Raw genomic sequence first — 22,997 nt, 5'->3', positions numbered from 1 at the left:
GGTGTGACTGGATGCTCTGAGGATGAAATGACGCTTCTTGGAGGAAACAGTCACAGAGGAGCCAGGCTGGATCCCTGTGCCCCATTTTGAGGACTGAAATGCACAGGAATCCTATTCTGTTGGTCTAGCGCTGGACTGGAAGAGCTTTCCCATCTTCTCAGCCTTACCAAGGGTTTGAATTCTCTTTATCTAGAGCAAGGCAAAAAAATAAAAATTTTTGGAAACTTCTGTAAGCAGACAGGAAGCAATCACATGAGCTCCATCAAAATATGTAATTTCATGCTTTTAAAAACACTCAGGGTAAATTAGCTAAAAAATTGAAGTGTTGAAATAGTGTTTTCATGCTGCAGAACAAAACTGCCCCATTTTGAAATGGCAAATTTTCAAAGCCTTTTTTTTTGTACATTTTTTTTAAACCAAAAGTTTTCCAAATCTGTAGTCCTCTGTTAACAGTTTTGGGTTGCTGTTTTGCCCTGAAAATGTTGTGCCAGAAAATTTCTCACCAGCAATTCCTGTAAGGCCCTGATTCCACCCTTGGAGGTGGGTGGTTTTGAACCCGCCTGGATTGAAGGGCGGAAGCGTGGCTAAGCTGAGAGCAATCCTGTAATTCGAATACATAACTATTGTTTGAACCGATGACCTTTCAGAAGTTCATTAGTTCTTGGCAGCCAAAAACACGTGGAATTTATTCGCCTCGTTCGGGAAATTCAACCCATGCTGTTGAAAATTCAGCGTTGCTCCAGAGAAGGAGCTGATCAGAGGCTGGGTTGCTTGGACGGGAAGATTATCCACATGCTGGGGACTGGCACCAGAGATCGTCGGTTCAAATCTCTATCTCTGTGATCTCCCATATGACATCTGGCCATGTTTTTCCTTTGAGCTTCATTTCCCCTTCATCACTGTTCCTTGCAAAGACATACAATACATGAAGAACTGGGCAGTGCTTTGCTGTCATGGTGATGTGGTCTAAACAAACGCGGAGTATTTTGCCAGTATTTCAAAACTGACTTCTTGTTGCAAATGAAATAGCAGAGGAACTCGCAGTTTTGCTTGCACAGATCCTCGCCCAGTTAGTTAGTCATGCTGGCTTGCATGGCTGTTGGATTTTTGGAGATCTTCGAGCGTTTTATCAGTTTCAGTGGTAAATATCCCAGTGTGCAGTGGTGTGCTGCATAACATGCATCTAAAACTGATTAGCATTTCTCCTTTAAGAAGCATTTCTTTCAGTGCAAGGTGGGTTTCTCTGGAAGGAAAAAATAATTTTCCTCCAAAACTACTTGAGTTTTTTTGGGTGGGAGGGAAAAATACTAATACCATTAAAAAATTCACCAAGCATCTGAAAGCCATTTAGAGACCAAGAGGGAATTAAATGTTTCAATAAGGGGTAAGGGAAAGCCAGTAACCAGCTTTCAAATATCCTCATTTCTGGGTATGACCCTGCTGTGTAGTTCTGAGGGGAAGGAGAGTTTGGATCGGTTTGCGTTGCGTGTATGTCACATCCTTACCCGTGAATGGGAGCTAGTACGTAGCACTGCCTCCCCACATCTTGCCCTCTTCCTACCTCTGACCTCTTCTCCAGTACACCCCCTTACAGTGTCTGCTCCAGATGGCTTTGTCTTTTCCCCCAGAAAGTCTCCAAAATACTTCCAAGTTCATATTTCTCGTTTAAATGAACAATATGGTAGATATAACAGCTATATCTGTAGTAGTTGCACTTATGGCTTATCCACTTAGGGGCTAGGAATAATAGTTCTTTAACTGTCATATTGCCCAAAGAAAGCAGGATTTGGGGGTCCATTCCTATCCCTGCTAAGGGTTAGAAAAGTCATCAAAGGACAAATTCTCAGAACTGGCTTTTTTTTTTTGTTTGCTGTTTTTAGCAGCACTTCATCTAGGCATCTAATGTTCAGGTCATCTAATGTTTGCTGCAAAATGTCACTACTGCACCAATTAAAAATAAAAGTATCTATCTGCTTCAGGAGAATGGGTTTGGAGCCCAGCTCTTCACCGATCTGTGTCTTTGCCTTCATTCTGCAGGGTGAGAAGCTCCACTGTCTCTCCTGGCTGCACTACAAGGCAAAATTCATTCATGGCCACAAAACATCTTGAGGTCTTCATAATGGAAGGTGCTATTAAAAATGGCCAATAGTGTTGTGAGTCAAAAAAATGGAAGCAGTTCTAGCTTGGCTTCCCAGCATTTTGATTCCATTCATTCATTTATTTTGAGTAAATAATTTTAAATTCATTTCCTGACTTTGAAAAATGCCTGTGTTCCAAAGCGTAAACTTATCCCCAATGGGGATGTAGAAACTGAATCCAATGGGGGCAAGGAGTAAGGAGGTTTTCTTGGCAGCAGCACAACTAAAACTTATGGACAGCTTCTATCAACACAGCGCCGAGCTTTCTAGGAATCAGTTGTTCTGGCAGAGAAGGGGTATGAGATGGGAAAGTGGGGAGAGACGAGAACTGAAGTCTGGAGCAGAAGAGAAGAAAGCTGGGGAGAGCAGGCCAGGCTGAGGAGGCGTGAGCAGGGTCTGCGGTGGATTTCGAGGGCAGCACGTTTATGATCCCACAGCTCCCCAGCGAGAGGGAAAGCAGGGTTAAAGACCTGAATAGCCTGTGGGGTTGATGAGCCCCTGAGTCTGGTTGCTGAGGCTTCTGCCAGTGTCCTATGGAAACCATATGGCTGGGAAGGACCTCAGGCAAGGGTTTCGTCCACCTTACTGTGCCGAAGAGGGTGAGATACACCCACCTTCCCTGCATATCTGTGCTTAAGAAGTCCCGGTGATGAAGGTCCCCCTGCAGATCCCATTCTAGAACACATCCACCTGGGGCCTGGAAGACTTTTCTAAATAGAAGTCTTGATTCTTTTTTTGCTGCAAATTAAGCCAACTTTGTTTTTTTTTTCCCTTTACCCAGTGGATGTGATAAGCTGTTGACAGCCATCCCTCCTGTAAATAACTCTTACAAATGGGATTTTGCAATATCCCCCCAAAGTCTTTTTTCTATAGGCGTGAATACACGTTCTTTACATATAATCTTTAATAAAGATGCACTAAGGTAGGATTTCTTCCACATTTCCTCACACTTTATGTTTTACCACCCCTGAACTGACAACATGAGATAGCTCAGACAGAGGGGACCGACGCTGCACAGCAGGAGATGCAAGGACTAAGCCTCCAGCTGCTCTCTGAAGTGAAGCTGATGGGACTGGGTCTGTGATACTTAGGAGGGGACGGAAAATACATGGCTTAAAGTACCTCGCACTGACCTCAGACAGCAGGATTGCTGCTGAGAATGAAATCGTTAATGTTTTGTAACCTCATGTCGGCTGTTGTCACAGGAATAGTGTGGGTTGCTCAGCTGTGAGGTAAGGCGCTAGAAGAACACGGTGACTAAGTTTCCTGGAATAAATTAAGCACTGGCTTTCTGAAGTATGTGAACTTGCATAGCATAACAAAACAGGGTCCTCCGTTCTCTAAACGTGGCAGATATTTTCTGTGCCTGCAAATTTTCTAACTCTTAAACTGGAAAGGGGAAATCTTGGAGAGCTTCACTGTTGATGACTCATATTTAAGATATAACACACATTTTTTTAATAGCAAAAATAATTACTCATCAGACTAAACTAGCCAATGCTGTAGTAAATCCTTTGGCACGCAGGGACTGGAAGAGCTCTTTCTGCTCTTTTTCAGTTGCAGATTACTGAGTTCTGCGGGATCACTGGATGGAACCTAGGCCCTGCATTTTCTATTTCAGATTACACAATAACACAGTCTCTTCGAACCAGTAATCCATGACTATCCATTGAATTAAAAGCAGTCAGGCAAATGTTTCATATGCCAATACTATGTATGTTTGCATTTACGGTTTTTTTTAGTCATGTTTCACATAGCGCTAGACACTTCCCTTCCTTATCAACATCAATTTAAAACCAGAATATGATGTGTTGTCTGTTTTTTTAGGGTAAGAGGAAGAGATTGCATTTCTCTGCAATATATCTGTAGAAATCAACCCTGTGTCTTGGAGATTCCTTTGAGGAACAGCCCCCTTCCCAGCAAGGGGGTAGAGGGTCTGCTAAGCACTTTTTTTTTATGCAAATGAAGCCAAGTTTGTGCAATAGGATGGCCCGTATATTTGCACTCTTCTCCTTGCTTCCTCATGGCTTTTGAACCTACTGACCAGTTTCTGCCCAGTTTTCGCAGAAGGGAAGCGGTCACTATGGTACCAGCTTCCTATCTTCCTGTAGCTTACTGGCATCTGGGCAGAGGAACAAGGCACTGGTGTTGCTCACCACCAAGGGGATGACTTCTGAGAGAGCTCAGCATTTTGTAGACGCCAGAGTTCCACGTAGAAGATGTTAAGGGCAGCCCAGACAGCTTTGCTGGAGACTGCACTTGGTGAGGTGCCTGCAGGGAGTGAGGATGCTTCCCACTGCTTTCCAGAAGGAGCAGGAGCAGATCCTGGCCTCGGCCGTGCTTTCTGGCAGGCAGGGATGACTCAGGAACTGCACAGCTCCAGCTCTGTGTCAGCCACAGCCCCCAGTGCTTCTCCTTCCTCCGGGCTTGTGGTTAGCACAGCATCTAGCTCACCCCAGCCTGACCACAGCCTGTGCAACCAGCCCTCCTCCGGAGCAAAGCCTCCATGTGTCGGTCCTGGTGGCTCTTCTTTGCTCCTGTTTAGGACAAATGGCTCTTAAACAGCTGATATTTAAATGGGGGGTTTATTGCCAAATCTCAAAGCTCTTTACAAGCAGGAGACAAAGTGCTGCCTTTCCACGGGCTGCAGCAGCTACTTTTCAGAGCGTCATCCACATTTGCTTGCTTGCAAACTCGCTTCCTTCCTGTCACAGACACGTAACCTGGTGGCACAGCCCAAAACACAAGACTCACACCCCAGCGCTCCACGCCCAGAGGGTTTTCAGGCACAAAAAAACAGCCTTAGTGCAGCCAGAAATTAGACGTAAGTTTAAATGGAAGTTTAAAGGAAGATTTAAAAAAAAAAGTGCATGGTGGCTGGATATACATTGAAGATGGGAGTTGCTGTATAAGGTCAGAGCAGACCAGGATCCTGTCTCAGACTCTGCCCAGCGCTGCCATTTGCAGAGGAGCATGTAAAGACACCCCAGAAGCCATTTGCAGGAGAACCCACTCTCCAGCCCTAGGCAGGGCCTGGCTCAGGACCAGAATGAAAAGAACAAGTGGGAAAACTGCAGAAGGAACATGATGTGTATTTTCCTGCAAAGTCCAGGTGAATCAGGCTTACAGCCGGGCTAGACATTTTAGGCTGAAACTGCTAACCCTATTAAAAAAAAAATAGTTAAAACCAGTCTCTAACATAGCGTTTTCAGCAGTAGTTACTGGGTGCTATGGAGATTCCACTTAAGTTATACCTATTTACAAGACAAAATACAAATTTAGTAAGTTGTGTTAGTACAGCAAATACAGTCATTAGCTGTAGCTTGTAAAATGGTTTAACTTGACCATTTCCTAACAGATATAGGGGGTTTTATCTGTTAAGATGCCTATTGATGGGTATTCAGTAAAATGTCAGACATTTATTCATTAGAATATTCAGTATAATATAAAAATATACAGTAAATATAAGCACATCCTGTAGGTTTGGCTGTAACAGATAGGGATGTCTGGGTATTTTCATCAGCGCTTGGCCAGACAGGTATCCACAGAACACACCACCACCAGAAAACACCTGTGAGAGCAAAAGCATTTGTATATAAATTAGGGGACCGAGCTATCCCATAAGCTGTTTTCATTCTTATGGGTTTTCAGTTCCAGGCTTTGATTTGCCCACCCTGGAGTTCAGGACTGGCTTCAGCTTTGGGATACGAACCTGTACCCAGAGTTTGTCCTGCTTTGTGTGTCTTCCTGTTAGTGTGAACTGGTTTTTTCCCCATCTAATTTCTCTCTTTTATAGAACTGCATCTTGCAAAAGCCTGCCTGCTCTCTGAAGCTGATAGTCCTCGACTTCCAGTGCACACCAGGTTCTGACAGCTCACATTCATACCACACAGTGTTCGGTAAACAAAAGTGCACATGCAGAAAAATACATTTAGATAGCAGATAGATAGGCACTGAATATTGTCTGTGTTATTAGCCCTTCTCCTAAGTATGTCTGGAAAGGTGAACAGGACCCATGGTTCACATTGAATCTACAGCAGCAAATGACACAGATCCAGAGTTTGCTCCAGGCTATATACCTGGGAGTGGACTTAGGACTTAGGAAACTTTTTGTCTCAAAGCAAAGCTTTTTGGCACCTGAGCCCTGAGTGTTTGACTGTGTAAAACTTTCCACGTGAGAGAATAACAAGTGAATTCCCCTGCGATGCCTATGGCTGTCTTGAGAGGGGGACAGACCACTGAAACCAAGACTGCTTTAATCAAAAGAGGCAGATGCATCAGTTCGAGTCACTACCTGTCTTGGTGGCTCCAGGTGGTGAAAACCAGGATATTTGGAAGCCCAAAGCCAACATTTCCGTGCTGAGACCTGAAGTGGCCCTGCCTAGCCTAAGAAGAGGCTCAGATGAAGCTTTACTGGGCTGCTGCAATGGGGGATGTTTGCAGCCCATTGCAGCCTTGTGGAAGCAGGGAAATTTTGAAAGGAAGAACAGAAGAAAAAGAAATGGGTGAGCTAAGAGTGCAGTGCTGGCAAACGAGAGAAAAGAGCTTAGGTAGCGTGTCACTCCTTAAAACCAGACTGAGAGGATCGCCCTTTTCCATGCTTCCAGAGCCTGGAAAGGAGGCTCTCAAGCAAAGGAGCCTTCGGGCTGTCATATGATTCTCCTCAGAGCAACTATAGAGAGCAGGGGACGGGACCCAGCTCAGGTACGGGGCTATACAGCAGTGGTTCAAAGACATGATTTTATCACAGCTGTAATCTCTAAAGACCACGAGAACTGTGGTTGCTTCAGCAGGTGGGCAGGGAAGTTGGGGGAATTGTGCCAGAGCCTTCTGCAATGCCTTCCTCAGACCCTTCTGCAGCGATGCATTTTTATTTTAATATACTTCAATCACCGGGACCAGCCCCAAAGTTGTGCATGCAAAATGCCTTTCCCTCCATGTACTCCAGTTACAGACGTCTGTGCCAAACCATGGCTCTCAGGCTAGCCAGGACACAGCAGGTAGAGACGTGTTAAATAGGAAGAGGGATCTCATCCAGACCCGCTGCCTGGTGCGCATGCTCCTGTCAGTTACCATCCCAAGACAACACAGCGGGTGAGCCTACAGCTAAGGGAATACGCATCCCTAAAGCTTCCTAATGACAGCTCTCCTGGGAAGCTCCTGGGGATCTCCTGGACACAAGTTCTCCAAATGCCTGGCTAATTGTTCCCAACGATGATGAAGGGATTCAGAGTTACCAGAGAGGTATGGTCCTCAATAACAAATGTGTTGTGCTGCTAGAAGACACTCCTTCAAAGGCCAAGTGCCACCTGCTCTTTGCCTCAATTTCCCTATTAATGAAACAGGAACAATTCATACTTGCCTGGCAATGACGCATTGAGACTTGCGTTCATTTACGCAGTGCTTAGCACACCCAAAGCTCTGCACAGCCAGACTCAGAAGAGTGCCTCTGTACAGCTGCTCCAGACCTGAGGACAGTACTTGTAGTCAGGAGTTGGCCGGTTTTGTTTGCCTCTGTGTGAGGTCACTTTTTAACTGTGGATGTGGTTTTAGGGATATCTTTGGAGAAGACTAAATCATTTATCTTTACATTCCTAGATGTCACTGGGCCAGGTGGTCTGGGAAGCCTTGCCAGCAAGCGAAAAAACACTGACTACATTGATCCTTAAATTATTTAACTGGGAAAACCAGAGAGGTGCCAGTGCAATCTGGTATCTGCTTGTCTGTAAATACAGATAGACAGGGGCTTTTGCTAGGATAGCCATTCTGCTCCTTGGTTTGATGATTACCGGTAACATTTAAGGCCTGATCCATTGAAAGGACTTTGGACCGAGTCCTTAGAGAGCATTCACATTTTTGAAACCATTCAATGTCCTGTAACCTTCTGCTGTGCTACGAGGATTAGAACCAGACTGGTATGTACAGCAGGAAGAAAGAGAGGAAGATGCTATAACAAAGCTCAATTCTGTCCCATAAACATGGTGTGTGCACAGCAAAACACCACCTTTTAAACACTGGCCTAGCAAAGGTACAAATCATAAATGGCAAACGTTTAGCTTTGATTTTGAGAAGGAAGTGTCTTTGAAGAGTATGTCAGGGAGCACTTCTCCTATAAAGAGTCACTAGATCCTTTTGCTTTTCTTTCTGTTTCTGTGTTGCTTCTTTTTTCAGTTCTCCAAGACCTTTAATTTCTTGCAAAACTTGTGTAGCTTGCCGAAGTTGTTCTACTGCCTCATTGAGCAATGTCTCTGCCATTGCTGGGGGTCCATTCCCCTCCTGGGCCTGTTCTAACCCTTCACGTAAAACCTTCTGCAGAAGTTTTTCTGCCTTTTCCCTTTCATTAGCGACTTTCTCCTCCATTTTAGCTAAGCAGTGATCAGAATCCTTGGGGAAACCTTGGCCTGGAAGTGCTCTCTGTGTTTTTTTGGAATCCGACAGCAAGTCTCCCAGAGAAGAACTGCGAAGTTTGAGAACTGAAGTGCTTTCTACAGACTCTGTCTTCTCAATAGTTGCTTTTACACTCTCATGGCCTGTTTCTGTAGCTAAGGAAGTCTCTGTCTCTTCTGCTGAAGTTTGCTGTTCTTTCTCGGCAGGGGTTCTCCCATTTCCTTCTTCAGTTTCAACCGCTGGGGATGTGGACTCTGCTAGCTCGCCGGCTGCGATCCCGTTCACCGGGGGCTTGGAGCCATCAGACTCCAGGCCTTCCCAAAGCCCAGCTTCCAGGTCACCATGGCTGGAGTTCATTGTGGCTAGCATTTTTTCTGACAGAACCTTAGGAGGAACAGGAGGCTTTGTAACATCTTCGTCGGCAATCTCAGCAAGGTTGTCTTTGCTACTATCTCCTGATGATTTCAAGTCTTCTGTGTTTTTAGGCTCAGAAACTGGTTGGTCCCAAGCTACTTTTAGCTTGTCTGGCACGCTTTTAGGAGGAGGAATTGGAGCTTTTGCTATGCCCCTGTTGCTGACCTCAATGAGGTTCTCTTTGTTCTCCTCACTTGGTGCTTGGGATCCTTCCACACTCTCCTCTTGGCTTACAGAGTCCTCTTCCGTGGCATTTACATTGTCCTTCGATGCTATGCGTTCCTTAAGCTTCTTATCTGGAGGCAACGGAGGAGACAGAGGGGTTTTATGTTCCTGGTCAGGAACATTGTTCTCTGCATCTTGGTTTTCTTTTGTGCCAGTGGGTTTTGTAGGTGGCATCGGTGGCTTTGGAGTTTCTTTCTGAGGTGGCGTGTTGTCACTTTCACTGATGGTGGAATCAAAGTTTGGCGGTCCGTTGTCTACTATATCCAGATCTAGTCGCAGGATACCATCTGATGTAGACTTGGCAGCCTGAAATACAAGAGAGAACTTTTTCACTATATCTGTCCCGTTATCAATCCTTTGCTCCATCCTTTAAGTTAAAGTCCAAGACCCTCACAAACAGCAAGGCAAGTGAGGGGTTGCTGCTTCACACATCCACCCCATTTATACTTACCTCTGTCAAAACTGCATGGAGAATCTGACTGGTAACAAAACCAGTGCTCTTAAGAGCAGCTTTTTCTATAGCTCAAGAGCAATCTATGGAGTTTGTGCTTCTCCCATACAGCATCACCCTGTGCTACCCTCTAACAGCAGTAGCCAGCTCTACCAGCGGTCATCTAATAAGTGAATCCCAACGGGATCTGCTGTGCTAAAATGTAATGAGCTATGATAATCATGAATACCAAACATGTCACCCAACAAAGAAGAAAGTTGGGTCAAATCACATACATTGCAGCAAATCTTGAATGCATTGAGTGAAGCACTTCCATCCTCCTGCGTAGCCTCGCTTTTTCCCCAGACCAAGACATCCTGTGAACGTCATGAGCGTTTTTGCTGCCAAGTTATTTTCTACCTGATAGTGCAGCAACTTGAATGAGAATATCAAAGCCAATAACCATAAGCAGCCAAGATTTAGGACAAAAGCACAAAACTCATTTTACTACTTCCTTTGAGAAGAAGGTCTCAAAGCCTCTTCCACAATAACCTTATTTCTTGGTTTTCTGATCAGTGCTAAGCAGTCAGCTCTGCCACATTTTAATTCTTTATCCTGCTGTAGCTGGATCCCTCTACCCCCTTCATTTACAGCATGCCTACCCAAAGCACACCTGATTTCTGCTTTTGGGACTGTCATATTTTTACTTGAACGTATCAAACAAGTTGATCTTTAGACCGCTTGGCCAGGGATACTATTGTAATACCGTTGCCTTCTGCTTGCTTCCTCCAACCTGATGTCACCCCTGTTACCGGGGCCAAGCCTCAGCTGGTTACACCTCCTTCAAAGCACAGCCTGTGTGCAAATCACTCTAGTAGGTGGGTTTTCCTAAAAAGGACGGACTTAGTAAAGACATTGCAGCGTGTAAGCTCAGTGCTCCAGAGAAATGAGGTGACAGTTCCTGTGTGAGGGAACTCAAAACCACACAAAGGCGTAGCTGCAGCCAGGGACGGACTCCTGCAGCGCAGGGAGCTTTAATTAAAGTCTCTCTTTGCCTTTCCAGCCCATCAGAGAGACGGAGGCAAGCTGCATCCTGGCAGCTTGGCCCTGACCTGTCCTCACCTGGCCTGCTTTGACACTGAAAATCATCGTTCATCCCATTTCCTTCACAATACTGCAGCCAGCAGCCGTGATACACATCTTTCTGCAGGCTCTATCCCCTCCCTTTCCCCTCATTCCTGCTTCTGGATTTGTAAGCCAGTTTCCCCTGAATTTGGCTGAAGGTGAGAGGTCTTACAGGTATTAACCTCAGAGGTATCTTGTGAATTCAGTGAGCTGAGTAAGGGAGAGAGATCTTTTTAGTGCCTAGGGAAGGGCTTCCTACCTTCCTGAACCCATGTTAGGCAACAGAGAATCCCCACTTCACTGCTGCTGGGACTTTTGTCATGTTTTCTTCTGCGGTTTTCTGGAGGAGTGGATGGGAATCTATGATTCATTCCCATGCGTTTCTCTAGAAAAGACACTCTTCCTCCATTTCTATGCAAAGTAAAAAGTCTTGGGGCAACTCATTTTCTGCCTGAGAGTCATCTGAGCACTGTGCAGACACGTAAGTCAGAGCCTTGGAAGTCTGAAGAAAGAAGGTTTGATTTAAAAACCTTCTTTGGTTGAGATTAGTGCTCTGCTAAAATATCAGTCTGTCTGTGGTGACTTCTTCATAAATCACAGGAATCAAATGTTAGTAAGAACCTCTCCCATAGAAATGAACTGCAGGTTTAATTTGTGGTGTTTTTTCTTTCTTTTTTTTTTTTTTTTTTAAGTGACAGATCCAGAAAATCAGTTTTATGGACCAGCTAGTCCATAAAACTGCCTGGGAGAATAATGTATTCTGTTTCAGACCTAAGGAAGGGCTTGTAAGCTTGAAAGCTTGTCTACTTTTTCCAGTTAGCTTAATAAAAAATACAGCTTCTCCCCACAGACTGTGCAGTTCTTCTACCTTTCGACCACTGTGGCTACAAAATCATCACTCCTTAGAAAATAAATATAGGAGCTTCGGTCTCTTCTGATTAAAGCGAAACTATAATGGCTCCCACCAGACGGTGAAGCAGCTCATGAGTTATGGAAAGCTAAATATATCGTAACGTATTGCAGCAACTACAGATCTATGGGAACCTGGAGCTTCGTTAGAGAGGTGCTGGCGCAGTCCTTCCCAGAGAAAGCTGTTTCCCTTGTCAGCTTTCTCTGTGCTCTCTGTACCTGGGCTTTTCCCTGAGGCTTTGGACCTAAGCGGAAGGAGCAGCTCTTGGTGATCCCAGCTGGGGAGATGGCTCACCCCAGGGGGGTGCGTTTACCTCCTTTAGGTGACTTCTCGTGGGTGGCCTGCGTCCGTGGGTCATTCTCACTCTGTCTCGAGTTACGTGGTCCAAGGAAAGGCTCTCATCTACTTTCACCTTTAAAGGGAGAAGAGGAGAGGGAAAAAAAAGGAAGAGGGTCATTAATTTCTCAAGATACGTCTATAAAGTTCTCACTGTCAGACATGAAGAGATGGAGCATTTGGATCCAGGAGGCTATTTCACCACTACAGTCTTTGCCTCAGACCTTAGTTACAGCCTGCATGCACAGCCCCGCATGTACGTGACGGATATTTAAGGTATCTGTCCTATACTGAGCCGTCTTTATCTAAAAGACACTCCAAAGCAAAGCCTCCAACCTTCAGAGGTTTGCGATGGCTAACCTCCCCTCTGCCGAAAGGGCAGGGCAGGAAGGACACAAGGCAGCTTTGTTGTCCTCACTGCAGCCCGGGCTTGGACCAGCTCCTGCCTGTGGCAGAGCACAGCGCTGAAATTGCTGTTGCCATCTCAGAGGTGAAAGCTCATTAATAACCGTGACCTGACTGTGAACTGTATCAGCAACGCTTCGTTACAGACCTTCCCTTCTCCAGCTCTAATGACTGCAGGATGCTGAAGAGAAGGTGTGAGCAGTGACCTGGATTAACTGCAACTCTAGCTGAATTAACACATTTATTTCCTGGACCCAGATGAGAAATCCATGGCCGCCTGCACATGGGGAGGGAGGTCCCAGCCCCCTGGCAGGTATTTCTCTGTGCTGGCTCCGTGACTGCCCACTCACCCATGCTATGATGGCCGAGGGCTTCCACGCAAATGGGCAGCACCAGTGACCGAGGACGGTGTCCTTGGTTTGCTGGCCACAAGTTTGTACAGTAGGAAAACTGGCAAAGGTGAAACAAGGATTTAAAGGAAAAAATGGGTCCCAATCCCTGCCTGATATGGCAGAGTGGTTTTACAGCTCTTTCAGTGGAGAACAGCTAATCCAAGCCAGCTGAGGGCTTGACCTGTTAGCTTGTGCCTGACCTGTGTGGAAACACTTTAAATCTGAGGTCTGATCCTTACTGGAATGAATGAGAATTAGAGGCTGGCTCCCTCTGAGAACCTGGGTTCTCGTAAGGAGGATAACCCCAGGCCATGGAGCAGGGAGGTGACCTGAGATCCCACCTTGCTGTGCTGCCGAGGGGGTGTGTGGAGTTCACTGCCACGTGTCGTGCCCCTCCAGGCAGCTCCAAGCCGGCGTGGGGTCACTCCAGCAAGGGCTGAGCAGCATTGTATTACAGGACATCACATCTCCCACCCGCTGAAACATGAGAGCAGACCCGTCTGCTAAGCACTCTGCTGCTGGGTTTTATCTTCCCAGGCTGCTGCTGGTCCCAGCTGGTCCCTTTAATTCCACGTGCTGCTTCCCACTGGGTTCAAGGGCCTGAGGAACCGCTACACCCCACTACCAGCAAAACCCTGACACTGAGTGCCATTTGTCTTGGCCAAAAAGGAGCACGTTCCAGCCTCTCCTCCTGCTTTTGCCCTCTGCTGAATAAAAGCAAAGCCCAAGCTCTCAGAGTTCGCATCTCTAGCACCGTATCTGCAGCACTTAGCCCTTTTCTCAACACTTTTACTCATTGCTTCGGTTTCCTTTGCTGAACAGATCTTGCCGATTGCTTCATCCCCTCGCCACCCTGCCCATTTCTTCCTGAGTCATTCCCATGATGGCGGTTTTGTGCACTTCCTTTCAGTTACTGAAACAACTGCAGAATTGATACCGCTCCTTTGGTTTAGTTCAGGGCTGATTTACAAGCTAACAGGGAGCAGGGCAAGGTTAGTCAGGCTCTAGGATGTGCAATTATCATCCTTGGAGAATGTGGGAGTGCAGGTGTGCTGGGGCCAGCTGAGAGGCAGGCAGGTTTGGCCGGGGCCGTGGAGTAACTTTCCACCAGACTTCTCTCCAGACTGCAGGCAGAATAGCTGGTGGACTGAGTCACGTCAGATTTTTCCAGTCTTGAAGACCAGGCTATATCCTAACCAAATACCTCCATTTCCAGGCTGCTTGGTGCTGAGGATCGTGGTGGCGTGGGGAAGACAGGTCTCTCCAGGCTGCAGCCCCAGCTCTACACAACTCAACGCTGCAGCTGCTTCTCTGCACCAGCCGCTTCCACTGGGAGAGGGGAATAGCCCTGCATTCGCTGATCCCAAACCCACTGAAGCCACCAGACCATCTCACATTGATTTTGGTGAGCTCCTGTGTCCCGTGGGCCTCCTGATGAGATGTTAGCTCTTAGCAGCACAGACCACCCCTCCAGCACGCCGTCTACTCATCCAGCTGCCCCTGCCTCCCTGCACCTAACCCCGGACAGAGGAAAGGGAAAAGCAGCAAGATGTAGGATGCTGCAAACGGCTCTCTACGTGTTCTACCTTCTTGGGCTGGGAACTGTGGCTAAAAGCTCCCATCCTGTGAGGATGCGACCTGGTTTGCCTTGAATACCTTCTCTTTCCTTCGACCATGGCTGGCATGCGGGAAGGATGGGGAGCACGGGGGCTCAGGCAAGTTCTGCTTTTAGCTAAAAAAGCAATGGATGAGAACTGACACAGAAATACAGGAGTTTGAAGACTGTTCCTCTTACCTCATCAAATACTTTGTTTTTGCCTCTATTGATCCCTTCATTAAGAGCTTTTATCCACGATTCCTTTTCTTCCAAAGTTGGAGCTTGAAATTTGATATCATGAACCTGCAAGAGCAGAGAGACAATTTTTGCCTGAGCATTCCTTGCCAGGAGCAGAGAGGTGGCTCTCTGCTCTCTGTGTATCACTTCAGTTTCTACATAACATCCAGTTCCAGCCTGTGTTTAAAGTACAGATTCCTTTGCGCTTTGGCAAGTACTTCACTTCATAGTTCCCATGAACAGAATTCTGTTATGCTGAACAGCTTGTTGCTGTAGTTTTATTTTTGCAACTAGTGACTAAAGGAGTAAGAAAGTAAGAGTTTCTTCCTTCTGCAAAACACTTGGAATAGCTCTTAGAGCAGCAGCAAGTTGTACAGCGAACGGTCACACTGTGTATAGTCAGATTGAAAGCCCAAGTCATTCTGTGCTGGTTCAGATGCAATAAAGTACTTTACCTCCAACTTCCTCCCAGGCTGCATGCAACGGGAAGGCTGTATGCAGCGGGCTCTGCCTGCTTCCCTGTTCCTGTGGCTCTGCAGAACAGAACTGATACAGGAATCCAGGCTCTGACTTTGGCTGTGCTAACCCCGATTCAGCTGAGCACGGATGTGATGAGGCATAAGGGCAATGTAAGTGAAAAAATTAACCATCTCTCTGTTTGCAAATGAAATACAGCAGTGAATGCTACAGACACACACTTTGTGGGGTTTGAACAGCTGTCCTAAGAAGGGAAGAGTTGGTCATACAAGAGGGACCTGGCAAGAAGCATGGGACACTAATAAGGAGGGAGTGATGGGTGACTGTATGGCCTGTCCTCCCTTCAGCCAGCTCACCCCTTCCTCCAGGGCAGTCCCATGGCTGTGTTACATGTTTTGAATCTCTTATTGACGAGCAGGAACAATATGTAGGGTGTTATTTATTTCACTGCTGCATTTTCTGAGCACCTCACCAGTATTATGTAGCTTTGCCCCAGCGTACAGTCAGGTGAGAGAAATATCGTCATGTTACAGGTGGCTCTATAGCAGACTGGCTTGGATCCAACCAGCTCCATGTGGTGCCCTAATCCACACTGCACAGGCACACAGAAATGCTCCTGTGCTAAAAAACATCATGAAAGTTGCAAAATCAAGCACTCAAAATTTAGACAACCCCACTGTTGCCGGGGCAGTCCTAACTCAGCCTGCTGTGCACGTTCCTCCTAGCACCGTCCCTAATGACAGGGGCGGCACTTCTCACTGAGCTATCCCATCGCGTGTTCTATCCTCTGGAGTCAATATGTCTTATTGATTGAACTCTGCTCAAGCCCTGCCCTGAAAACACAATTACCAAGTCCCCTGACAATCTTTTCTTTGCTGCTTATCACTACAGTATCTGGGGGCTTCACAAATTACTTCTCAGAGCAATTGAAATTATCCACCTCTTTCTTACAGGTGGGGAGGTGAGATACAGAGTGGCTCATTCAAAACACATACTAACAGGGTCTCGTTTGGAATAGTTTTTTCAGGTATTTAACATCCTATAGGTATGCTGCACCTTCCCATTGCCTTCAAGAGCAGTTGTAGTCCCGGCCTTTTTGTAAATGAGGCCCCACATTCTGAAATCACAACGGTGTCTATATAAAACGGTAACTATATAAAATGAGGGTGACAAAGCTAACGGTGACTGACAGTTGGATGCTCTTTGCAGCTCCCTGTTTTGTTTATGGCACAACAAAGCAGCAACTGTTTTGGGTCTCAGCAACTTCTGAAGGTACCATCAGAAATTCTGCAGAGCTAAAACCTGATCTCCTTACACCCACTCCTGTTGTTTAGCTAGAAACCAACTGCCCTTCCCTTCTGCATTTAGTCCTCGCTTCAGTGCCGTGGTTTGACATCCGTGCATCACAGCAACAAAGTGCCAGACCCTCACAACCAGCATGGCAAGCAGGGAGTTAAGAAGCAATTTGGGGAAATATTATTTGTTTGATTAGTCTGCACAGAAGGTGACGGGACCACATGTCTTCCTGCGAGCTCAGAGGAGAGGTTGGGGCCTGAACCACAGCCCGCTGCAAAAAGAGCCCTTTGTCTGGTGTGCAGAAGGGCCACACTAACCAGGGAACCTAAGGGAAGGCAAGGCTCCAAAACAGAGCGACAGCCAGATTTTGTTTTAGCCCAAGCAAGCCTGTTTTTTGTGTGTGCTTAAAAACTTCTGTTGTTTGGAAACGATTTTGCCCCCAAAGCTTTGTGATTATAAAAGCTTATGAGAAAGCTCTACTTGTGAGCAGCTGAGCTGCCACGCTGCCTGGCAAAGACCTGGCAGCCTGCACCGGGGTTTAGAAATCTCCGTACATGTTGTTCGAGGGAAGGATTCCTGCCTCACTTCAAGCTTCCTCCTCTAATGCCACTTTCTGGGCCTCACTCTTGACAAAAGTCTCCGGCCTCCCGGAGCTGAGCCTGTGACTAAGTGCCGGTGTCGAAGCTGAGATGTCCCTCGGGCACGCACCCGTCTGCCACACAGCGTAACGCTGACCACCACCGCGGCCACCGAACGCGGACACAACGGATGGTGGGGAAAGGGACTCAGGGAAAGATGCTCCCAAGGCATCAGCAGAAAGAGCCCTGTGGTTTCCCGATGGGCTGGGCGAGGGAGGACAAGCAGCACTCTGCGTGGGACCCTGTCCCTGCAACGGGCAGCGTGGGCAATGCCAGACTCATGCCGCTGCAGCCCTGCTCCCTGCTTGCACGAGTCCCTGGGGCTGTGACACAAGAGGGGCAGCCTTGAGGCTCACAGCAGGTTCCTCCCAGTACACCCAGTTATCTTTGTTTGAAAACTTTTTTTGCCCTTTTTAGAACAATATCCACAGACACCAAGGAAGCATCATGCTGCTGGTGCTCTCAGGCTGGTGCTCGGGATGCTGCCAGCCAGAGTCTCTTTGTTGCCTTGCAGTCCCTCTGCACCCATCTGTGGCTTGTGTCCTCGGCCACAGCACTGGGGAGAGGAGGCTAACCCAGAGCAGGGTGGACACTCTCTATAAAGCAGATGACTGCAGAGAAGAGGCAGGAAGGAGCTGGAGGAGTTGGTCTCTGTCCTGCCTGCCACTGGGGCTCTGCACGCTAGTCTGAGAGCCCCAGGTCCTCACAAAAAAGTGAATTTATCTATCTTGTCCATATTTCTACTCATTTGAGTATTCACAGATATCAGAGGATGCACCTGAAGATGGATACTCCCCACAAAACATTAAGCAAGGTCTGTCCTCCAGCAGCAATTTAAGGTAGAGAGTCAGTGACACCAAATCTAAGAGGGCAGCAGGCACATTTGCTCTCCTTCTTGCTAAGCCAGCTGAGACTGAGTCATGCCATAAACAACAGGCTGGTGTGCCAGGAAAAGCTGTCATGGCTAAACCTAATGTGAGAGCGCCCATTGTAAGCCATGAATACAGGCTACGCAATTTACTGTCCGTTAACTCAGAGCACAGCACGGCCAGTCAGCTCCTGCTGAATCACCGCCTAGATGTCATGCAACAAGAGGCTCACACACGGGTCACTGTCTGTGATGGCAGTGACCACAGTGTCCCCAACTGCTCCATGTCTTCTCAGAGACATCAGTCTCTTCAAGCAGTGACAGTCTCATGGCTATGCTGACCCTGCTTTCCAGGAAAGAGAAGTGTTCTCGGGGTCAGCCTGTTGTACCTGCACTGCATGATTTAACAGACGAGCTGTGGAGCACTGCAGAGCTGCAGCTGAAGACATTTATCAACACTAGCTCTTTGCTGAGCAATTCTGCTGGACACTGCTGATCTGCAGCAGAGGTGGGTGACAGAAACCTGCGCCTGCTCCTCAGCTGTTTCAGTGCAAAGCCTGCTGTTGGCTTCAGTTCCAGTGGGGCTGGTCTAAACTGGACTGGGAACTGCTTGTGAATTGCTGGTTTAGGTGTGGGAATGTGTCCCCTTCTGCTGATTTTTGCTACGGGGTGGTCACCTCCAGCAGAAGCCAGAGCAGAGATGGGTCAGTAACATCTTAAACTATCAAGAGTCTATCTGCCAGACATGAGGTCATCTCCTGCCTTCTTCTACATGACTTCGTCAGGTTAGATCATGGAGGGAAAAGTGGAAGCCAAGGGACTGTCACTTAGGGGATTCTTGTGGTTTTCTACAGCTGAACCAAGAGCTACATCATCCCTAGGAATAACGCAGCGTCTCTGCCAAACTGGCAGACCCCGGGAGCAGACGACTCCGTGCACAGGGCAAACGTGCCTCACTGCAATCTACTGCAGCTTCCAGGCTGGGCCCCTGCTGAAGGCAGCTGCAGGTACCTCCAAAGTCAACTAAAGGAAGAATAAGTGATGGAAGTTTCCACCCCTGACCGCAGGTGCGGAGGTTACGCCTGGCCGTGCTGGGAAAGGACGTGTGGGGAGCTGCAGTGCTTGCTCGTGGACTCTTTCCCTTCTCTTTCTTCCTACTCTTAAGACTTCCCCGTAGCTGACGGCTTTCAGACCCGCTGAATACCAGACTGCTGCCAATCTCTGTAGTCTCTAGGCAGTTTACACCAGGCATCATTTACACTGCTTTTTGCATCGTGAGTATGTTTTAAAGTCTCCAGGCCAAGGCTGCTGCCCTTTCTCACAAGCTCAGCTCTCTGCATCCAACAGTTTTCATATAATTGCTCCAGGTGGAACGAAGCATTTGAGATTTCTAAGCAGAACAGGTCTTTTGCACACTTCCAGCTTCCTTCGCTGAAGAACCGAAGCTCTAGGGGCAGCACTTTGTTTCAGTTCCACACCAGTGCAGGTGTGTGACGTGCTTATATCATCACAGCTTAACAAAAAGGTCATCCTTTGAAGGATGGGCAAGCAGGATCTGCGGTACAGCCATCAAAGACCAGTGTTTAGCACAGCAACTTAGTTATTTGGGTGCAACTTTAGCTGCAGAGTAGTTTGACTGATTCACCTCCTCTGCTCTTCAAGAATATCCCATCCAAAATTTAAACTGGGATTCCCCTACAGCTAAACTGGCCTCCCTGTAGTCAAGAGGGAAACTCCTATTTGTGCACTGAAACAGAAATGGCCTTTCCTAGCTTGTTCATAAGTCCCACAAACTCACTGGCTTTCTGCATTCCTCAGCAATGTGCTCAGGAGAGGGGGCAAAAAAAAACCCTAGCAAGATCTGGCAGGGCTTGGCAAGCCAGCTCACAGGGTGATTCTAAACTGTGGATGGCAGCAAGCCTCCCAAATGGAAAATGTTTAACTGATATATATCGCCACAGCTGCAATTTCAAAACAGCAGAAGGACAGTTGTGTACATTGGCCTCCTAATTGAAGCCTGTCCTAACATCTGCCAAAGTATGTTGTGTGTCAACACCCTCGCCAGATTCCCAGCCAAAAGGAGGGTGGGGAGGGGAGCTACAAACAGGGAACGTTGCATTTATAAAAGCCCTTCCTTTCACCAAACGAGCCTTATAAAGAGTAGCCTCTATCTAGGTCTCCATTTAACCAGTGGCATGAAAAACAGGGGAGCTGCAAACTTGCCAGCATGCCAGAAGGATGAAGTTACCCTTTCAGGGCAGAATTTGAGGATATCTTTCTCCTAGCAAGAAATGAAAGGTTTAGGAACAGGTCTCACACCCTGTGTTGATTCATGCAGCAGCACAGAGACACATGCAGCTATTACACACTTTGCCTCTCCAAGTAACATACTTGCAAATAATAATAATTCCTCCTATGCCGCCCATCTCCCAGCACACAGGCTTTTATTCGCCGCCCTGGGAGTAGGTGTACACTTGTAGTTATTGAGCCACCCTCTAGAAAACACACCAAGCCTGCCAGGGTTAGCCACTTTCAATCTAAAATTGACATTCTTTCTGATTAATCAAGTTGCACAACAAACTTACACTCAGACTGGAGTCTCACTGCTCTGGGATCCAGTGTGGAGCAGCAGCTCACTAGCCCAGGGGGCACATTTCTGGGCTACCATCGCTTTGGTGCATGGTGCTTAATATCACTTTTAGGCTGCGCCTACTTGCAAAACGAACATTGTTCACCTTCTCTCTCCACCCCCACCCTGGTCCATGTGAGTGTTCTGGGGCACGACAGTCCTTATTTTGTTGTTTTGAATGAAGTTTAGCACAATGATGCTCTGAACTCAGCTGGGGTCTTATTATACGAATAAACACTAAGTGACTGGAGTGAAAGAATAAGCAACAATGACAACAAGGACTAAACAATCTCCATTTATTTAAACAAAATGGAGATGAGGGAACGCAGGCAAGTTGGTATTTTTGCCTGTTCATATTCTTATGGAAATGAACATGTTTTGTCCCTCACAACTTCTCAGATTTGCATGGGGAGATTTAGTAAGATCTCTCAGGCCAATAAAATCGCATTGAAATTAGAAGTAAGTCAAAGTGTGATGCCTCAAAGCAACAACAGAAGCATCCTAGCCCATAAAGATGCTGAAATGGATAGTGTGTAAGTAGGAACTAAGGAGAACTTCCAAAGATGTGTAGTGATGATGAACCCACACAGGAAGTAAGGCAAGCGTGTCCTTGCATCCAGTCAGCACTCAGATGGATGTACAGCTTCCTTGCAACGCCAGCCTGGTTGTTAGGTTCTGGATCTAACCAGATGCTGCGCAGGAAGCTGAAGATGTAGATTTTCATGAATTCTGCAAAACAAATCTTTTCTCCTAGGAACTGTTTGGCTACAAGTAACTTTGCACTGGTGTTTCTCAGATCAAGGGTTCCAGCGCCAGGAACTGTCTCAGTACATGGATAGGGATCATTGATTTCACTGGAACTTGGGCAAAGCTGCAGCATGTACAGCTGGGACGGGGACGCTTCCTCGCCCAGAGCACAGCAGGGAACCACAGAGAACGGTCATTCTCCACTGCTCAGGGAGTACTGGAAGAAAGAAAATGATAAGGCAGGAAGAATATCAAGAGGAAAAAGTTGAGTCACAAGAAGACCCTTTCCCCTGAAGAAGAAAGTCTACAAGACGGTAGCATTCCTCCTTACACACCATTCACAGCTATAGGTCACTTCTCCCAGGTGCCCAAGAGCTAAATCTCAGAGCCTGTCATCTGCTCTGGGCACAGCTGCCTGGGAACTCCTTTCGGAGTCTGCAGACTCGAGGGTGACGAGAAAGGCAATCCTACCTTCTTACCCGGGGAGTGGATTAAAATGAAACGGTTTTTCTTTTTTAGTAGCGCACGCAGTTCCTGGCACTTGTCGTAACTCTCCAGTTCCACTGTTTCTATGCACTTCTGTTCATCCTGCAGAGAGGGAACGAAACATTATTATGAATAGGAGGCACTGAAATCGATCATATACCATCAAACTCTGCATGTCTTCCCATTGCATCTGTCTAAAAGCTCTTCTGCCTTAAAAATAACCTGCATGCAGACAGCAAGCCCCCATAAATCAGGCTGGCATCTCACTAAGAAAACACCCTAGTCTTTAAACTACAGGCTGACTTGTGGCTAGTGGTCCATAGTGGCTGAGCAAATAACACGTTGTGGACAGTAACACCAGCTTCTGCCATCTCCATTGGCCTCATCCAGGGATCTGCAGCCAGAAAGAAGGTGGGAAGGTCTTTGCCCATCATCCTGCCCCAGCCACAGGCTGAGAATGTGCTGTCAGTCCTGGCATAGGAAGGAGGAATAACATGATGCACTTCTATAAACCTTCCTGGTGTGATCTCAGAGTGCTCCCCAGGCTTCCCTTTAGCTTGGCAACACTACCTCCTCCCCACAATGAACGCAGGAGATGTCATTCTGCTTTTTCACAGGGAAGACGGCACAAGCACCACGGTGGTCCCAGCAGCCCCCCAGGAAGCCCAAGGCGGAGTGGAGAGAAGAGGCGATCCCTGCCGCCATGCCGAGCCTCAGCAAGGTCAGTGGGAGCCACGTGTGACTGGGACATGCTCCTCTTGCAGCCACGCTCTGAGCTGTCAGAATGCTTAGGACTGGAAATACAGTCCCGCACAGCCAGCAAAACTGTCAGGGTCAGCGTCTCAGTGAGGAATATTTCTCTCTGGTGTATCTCCACTGATGACTGCCGGCCACGATCTTGGCTCATTTCTCCCAGTAACATAACTCAAATTCCACACGTGGTGCGTGGCTCAGCTCAGCTGCGGAGAGCCATCCCTAATAGGAATCGCAGTGTAACGCTGGGCAGATAATATTCTTCATGTCTCAGTAGCCCAGGAGAGACCAAAGCTCCCTTTTCCTAAGCATTACACAAATAAGCAGTGAGAAGGGCAGAGCAGTTCTTGCCGGTAAAGTGCTACAGTCAGCACGCCTCATGAACCTCTCTATTAACATCCTAAATTAAAACCGCTGGCCATGACCATCCCCAGCTCAGGCTCTGCTCCCAAGGCAGCTCCTCGTACCCGTATGAGTTTGTGTTTAGCAATTCCTGTAGCAGAGAGG

The 22,997-nt window shown here is 47.3% G+C and overlaps 1 protein-coding gene across 1 annotated transcript in view; it reads right to left on the bottom strand.

The window, feature by feature from the left end:
* Nucleotides 1-4,707: 4,707 nt before the first annotated feature.
* PLEKHO2 (pleckstrin homology domain containing O2) overlaps nt 4,708-22,997 on the bottom strand; it is a 30,082-nt gene continuing 11,792 nt past the window's right edge. The window contains exons 3-6 of the mRNA XM_068410241.1: nt 21,723-21,839; nt 14,558-14,662; nt 11,943-12,041; nt 4,708-9,470 (exon numbers count right to left, since the gene is read on the bottom strand). Coding sequence (XP_068266342.1) covers nt 8,232-9,470; nt 11,943-12,041; nt 14,558-14,662; nt 21,723-21,839 — 1,560 coding nt within the window. The 3' untranslated portion in view covers nt 4,708-8,231. The remainder of the gene's footprint in view (nt 9,471-11,942; nt 12,042-14,557; nt 14,663-21,722; nt 21,840-22,997) is intronic.

This window comes from Nyctibius grandis, chromosome 11 (genome assembly GCF_013368605.1).
Source record: "Nyctibius grandis isolate bNycGra1 chromosome 11, bNycGra1.pri, whole genome shotgun sequence".
In the NCBI taxonomy this organism is placed as follows: domain Eukaryota; kingdom Metazoa; phylum Chordata; class Aves; order Nyctibiiformes; family Nyctibiidae; genus Nyctibius; species Nyctibius grandis.
Note: the sequence above shows the minus strand (reverse complement) of the source record. Positions and strands in the feature narration are given on the sequence as shown.